At 33.7% G+C, this 5673-nt stretch overlaps 1 protein-coding gene across 3 annotated transcripts in view; it reads left to right on the forward strand.

The window, feature by feature from the left end:
* The window catches only part of LOC106884151 (nidogen-1-like), a 217012-nt gene that overhangs the window by 119891 nt on the left and 91448 nt on the right, over positions 1–5673 (forward strand). For all 3 annotated transcript variants that reach the window (XM_052973775.1, XM_052973777.1, XM_052973778.1), the window contains exon 5: positions 1256–1347. In XM_052973775.1, coding sequence (XP_052829735.1) covers positions 1256–1347 — 92 coding nt within the window. The remainder of the gene's footprint in view (positions 1–1255; positions 1348–5673) is intronic.

The raw sequence follows: 5673 nt of genomic DNA on the forward strand, positions 1-5673 counted from the left end.
ATATATATATGTATATATAAATATATAAGTATATATTTGTGTGTTTGTGTCTGTGCTTGTCCCTCCACCATTGCTTGACAACTGATCTTGGTGTGTTTACGTCCCCATAACTTAGCAGTTTGGCAAAAGTGACCAATAGAATAAATACTAGGCTTACAAAGAATAAGTTTAGGAGTTGGTTTCTTCAACTAAAAGATAATGCTGCAGTATGGCCACAATTAAAATGACTGAAACACATAAAAGAATAAAAAAATATGTATGTATTATGGGTTTCTTTCAGTTTCTGTCTACAAAACTCACTGGCAAGGCTTTGGTCGGCCCAAGGTTATAGTAGAAAACCTGCGTAAAGTACCCTGCTGAGGGACTGACCTCAAAACCATGTGGTTTAGAAGCAAACTTCTTACCACACGGCCTTGCCTCTTGCTAACCAACCACATGGTTCCGGGTTCATTCCTACTGCGTGGCACCTTAGGCAAGTGTCTTCTACTATAGCCTCGGGCCAACCAAAGCCTTGTGAGTGGATTTGGTAGACGGAAACTGAAAGAAGCCTGTCGTATATATGTATATATATGTGTGTGTGTGTGTGTGTGTGTGTGTGTGTGTGTGTGTGTGTGTGTGTGTGTGTGTGTGTGTGTGTATATGTTTGTGTGTCTGTGTTTGTCCCCCCAACATCACCTGACAACTGATGCTGGTGTGTTTACGTCCCTGTAACTTAGCGGTTCGAAAAAGAGACCGATAGAATAAGTACTAGGCATCCAAAGAATAAGTCCTGGGGTCGATTTGCTTGACTAAAGGTGGTGCTCCAGCATGGCCACAGTCAAATGACTGAAACAAGTAAAAGAGTATGAACAAATAGATAAATATAAAAATATGTTGGAAAGAACTAGACTCGTCTACATTTCTGAATGTTTTATGCTGAAAAGTACAGCAGATGCACTGTTTTAAAGAGACAGAATCTAACACCATTTGTCATATCTTGTTAAATATTAAAATTCTAATTACATCATAAAATAAATTGAAAATAAATATTTATATTGCCAATTCACTCACAGAATAAACATAATTAGTCGCTTAACTCTTCATGATCTGAAATATCCATCAACAAGTGATGGAAATGGAAACAGTAATGGTGGCGGTAGTCATAATGTGTTTGTAGAACTGTAACAGTGAAGTAGTGACGACCACAAACATAATTAACAAAACACATTTTTGCCTCTAAATCTCTTAAAATTTTTATTATTTCTTTATTTTGCAGTTACTCCAATATTGGTGTAAAAGGCCAATATTTATACCATATTTCAGACAAGTATGGCAAACAAATCAGAGGCCCACCTGAAAAGGAAGAAAGTAAGTGATGTTAGAAATAAAAATTTTTATTTAAAAAAAAATAATAAATTGTTTGATAAAATTTGTTTTATATTTTTGTAATTCCTTTTTCCTTACGAACCAATCAGGTTTCTGTCATGGAAGGAAAACATCTCCATCTTAAATGTTTAGCAAATATGTTGAATCATTGTGGCAATAAATAACACTGACGTCATTTCTACACTTTTCCTAATATTTTGACTGGATATTGGAAAAATGGATAAGTTTTTCTCAATTATTATTTTGTGTGTGTGTAGACATTAGTATTTATTAGCTACATCAACTTTTGCTGCCTTTCAAAGGCTATGGAAAATCTCCTCCTTCCCCCATCCCACCTCCTCCTCCTCCTCCTTGCTGCTACTCCTTCTCTTCATCATTGTCCTTCCATACTCACCCTCTTCTTTATCACCCCTTTCTTCTACTCCTCCTTCCCTCATCCTGTTCTTCCTCTCCCCACCCCCATTTTCCCTTTACTCTATCCTTTGTCTTTCTCTTCTTCCTCATCCTTTCCTCATTTTTCTCCCCACTCTGCAGATCTTCCTCTTTCTCCACCACATCCCATCCACCCATTTATCCCCTCCCCTCCTGTACCGCCCTTTGCCCTTTCCTTCTTTTGGTCCTTTTTCAAAACACTCTATAAAGTAAATGACAAAACCCATAAGTGTAATTAACAGATGAGTCTTCATCACAACACCAAACCATTTAACAAATTCCATTTTCCTGTCTTTCAGTTATTATTGCTAAACTGATTTTCTATGATATTGATGAAGATCACTTATTGATCTCACTCACACAAATAGATTGATCATTCAACTCTTTGTTGTTTGGCCCTTCTTTTTTTTCCAGCTAACCCTTTCAAAACCAACCCTTGAGAACCCTTTTTTATTAAAATGTTCAAATATTCAATTTAAATCTTGAACAGTAATCTCATTATGACAAAGATTTGCAAATTCTAGCCCCCAACACCCATCTCTACCCACCTCCACTCTGCCTCTACTCCATCTTTCCCTACTACCATCTCGTTCAGTCCACCCCCTACTTTAGCTGCACTTACTGCAGTTATCTTGCTCTACCTATCTCTAGTCTAACTATTTTCCACCACCAACACAAGACCGTAACCTATTTCCTTTCCAGCTACAATATATTCTCATCATATGATTTTAACGACACCTAATTTACCAATAATTTACTCTCAGATGTGTTTCCACAGAAAAAAAACAAAACAAAACAAAAACAACAACAAAAAAAAACATTCTAAATGTACTGGCTACTACTGTGCCATAAATTATTTAGTAATATAGAATAAGAACAACCAAATTGTTCAGTCACATGATATATATAGTTAATGTTCACAATCAATTATTTGGTAATTATTACTTTATGCATTCATAGAAAGAGACCTACAAAGCATCACCAAATTCCTCAATAGAGAATAAATATATCTTTTGCATCTGAAATTTGGTAAAAAAATTACTTTGGGTTATTTACTGTTTAAAGAAAGATGAATTTTATTTACTTGAAACTGAGAGAAGAGTTGTGTTTAATATTTGATTGAATGTTCTCAACACAAAAATTCTCTTTTCAACTATTATCTCTTCTTTGTTATCATTCATTAATATTCATAAAACTGCATCAATGAGAACAGCTAACACAGCATCTGTCTGCAGGCATTTTTATGAATATTTTTTTGTTCTCATACTAATCTAGTCAGTGGTGTGATGTGAAATTGTTGTTGTTGTTGTGTAGCTTCAGGTCAGCTTTGATGAACAGAAGTTACAGACAGATATCATGTGGTGCAATATGGTATTACACTTAGTAATTAATATCTGTGATATGGTATTAGATTTTGTAGTCACAGTGTGTAATAAATACCAACTGCACAGTGATAATGTGTTGTGCTGTGAAATAAAAAGTTAAATAAAAAGCTGGATATTTCATAAAGATTTTTTAAAAAAACCCCACAAAGCACACACATAAAACTTATAAACAACAGCATTTAAATAGACATTGGGTTGAAAAATCCTTTTGGACAGAAAAAGTCAAAAGTTGCTCATACGATTTGAAGCCACATCTTCTGTAAACATGATAGACTTTCTACAATTGGACTAAAGTCAATCCTTTGAATTTCTCAGTCCATTTTAGAAACTTTGTTCTGACTAATGAGAATTTTATGTTATTGACATCAAAAGAATTTTATCAACAGTGATCTCGAAGTGTATAAAATTATAAACAAGAGCATATAAATAGCTGATAAGTTTCTAAAATGGAGAGAGAAATTCAAAGGATTAATGTTGGTCCAATGGTAGAACATCTGTCATGTTTACAGAGGATGTGGGTTCAAATCCTATGGACAGCCTTTGACTTTTTCTATTCAGAAAGGTTTTTCAACCAAACATTTGCATCATCATCATTACATGATATCGTTTATAGCTTTATGTATGTGCTTCAAGATATACTATTCTAAATAAGAGTTATTTCATGTTCCCTCAAGGTTTATAAAATTCTTATGCTATAAACAATGTGTAGATCTTGTTGGTAAAGATAAAGTTTCTAAAGTGTAAAGAGACATTAAGAGGATTGACTTTGGTCCAATGGTAAAACATCTGTCATGTCTACAGGAGATATAGGTTCAACCATGGACAACCTTCAACATTTTCTATCCAAAAGGGATTTTCAATCCGATATTTACAAGATATTGTTTATAAATTTATGTATGTGATTTGAGAAATACCATTCCAAAAAAGAATTATTTCGCATTCTCTCAAAAGTTTACAAAATTCTTATGGCATCAAAAAATAGTAATATTTCTTTGGTCTTGTTTGTTCTGGTAGATTCTGTGAGAGCAACCAGCAGTCTGGTGTCAGGTGTCTCACAGGGTCTCTTTCTGTACATTATAAGCTTTGATACTTGGTTGTTATTTATAGTGGGAGACATTCCACATCCAAGTACCAATCTCAAAATCCTAGCTGTCCCCAGCAGAGTAGCTTTTTTGGAGTTTGCTCTGCTCTCGTATCAATTCCGATTTCTCTGACATATTTCTCAAACTTGGTTCCTAGTGCTCCGAGTGTCCCTACAACTACTGGAATGACAGACACTCTCCTCATACTCCACATTCTTGCAATTTCCTCTTTTAGTAGTCTCTACTTTCCAATCTTTTCTAGTTCTTTGTCACTTATGCACGCATCCATTATTATTATTATTATTATTTTTATTACTATTATTATTATTATGAAACCTTTTAGTTTTTAATATATTAATTACCAGTTACCAATGTTAATGTCGTATGTTATTATTTTTGCAACATAAAACAGGAAATGTTTAATTCACATTGCAAACGGTGTTGTAAAGTCAGAAGAATTATGTCATCTACTTATTTCAGATGAAGCTTATCTCAGCCACTCCATTTTATGCCTGCTTGCTTAGCTCATCTTAAACTAAATGACATTTTGCCTCTGTTCAGTAGAAGATGATATTTAATAATAATTTATTTGACTCAATAATTGACTCATTCATAAATTATTTTAAATTGCAGAAAAATGGTTGTTAATAAGCTTTTCGAGATGAAAGATAGAAAATTTGTAAAAATCAATGTGCTGTTATGATATTTAGATGGAATTTTGGCTTTTAGGAAGTAATTTTCATCAGATAATTAATCAGAATGAAAAGTTAATTAAAATTCTTTGAATCATATTATTAGCCTCCCATACATACATACATACATACATGCATACATACATACATACATACATATATATATGTACATACATACATACCTACCTACCTACATACATACATACATACATACATACATACCTACCTACCTACATACATACATACATACATACATACATACATACATACATACATACATACATATTTTTCCTTAAGGAATTTATTGTGTAATGTCATGCTTTTAGAGGCTATGTATTTTGCTTATTGATAATGAGGAAAAAAACATTATTAATTTTGATAATGACTTTAATAATTTTGATAATGACATTAATAATGCCCAGATAATAATCAGAAAAGAAAAACTCAGATAAACAACTTAGTATTGTAAGAGGGCAATGTTTATATATGGACTTATTCATTACTTTCTGGTTTCAAATCCCACCTAAGTCAACTTTGCTTTTCACCCTTCCAGGGTCAGTAAAATACCAGTAAAACACAGGAGTTGATTCATATTCCTACACTCTCAGAGTGGTTGGCATTAGGAAGGGCATCCAGCTGTAGAAACCTTGCCAGATCAGATTGGAGCCCGGTGCAGCCTTCTGGCTTGCCAGTCCTCAGTCAAACTATCCAACCCAT

The sequence above is a fragment of the Octopus bimaculoides genome, chromosome 16 (assembly GCF_001194135.2).
Source record: "Octopus bimaculoides isolate UCB-OBI-ISO-001 chromosome 16, ASM119413v2, whole genome shotgun sequence".
Lineage (NCBI taxonomy): Eukaryota > Metazoa > Mollusca > Cephalopoda > Octopoda > Octopodidae > Octopus > Octopus bimaculoides.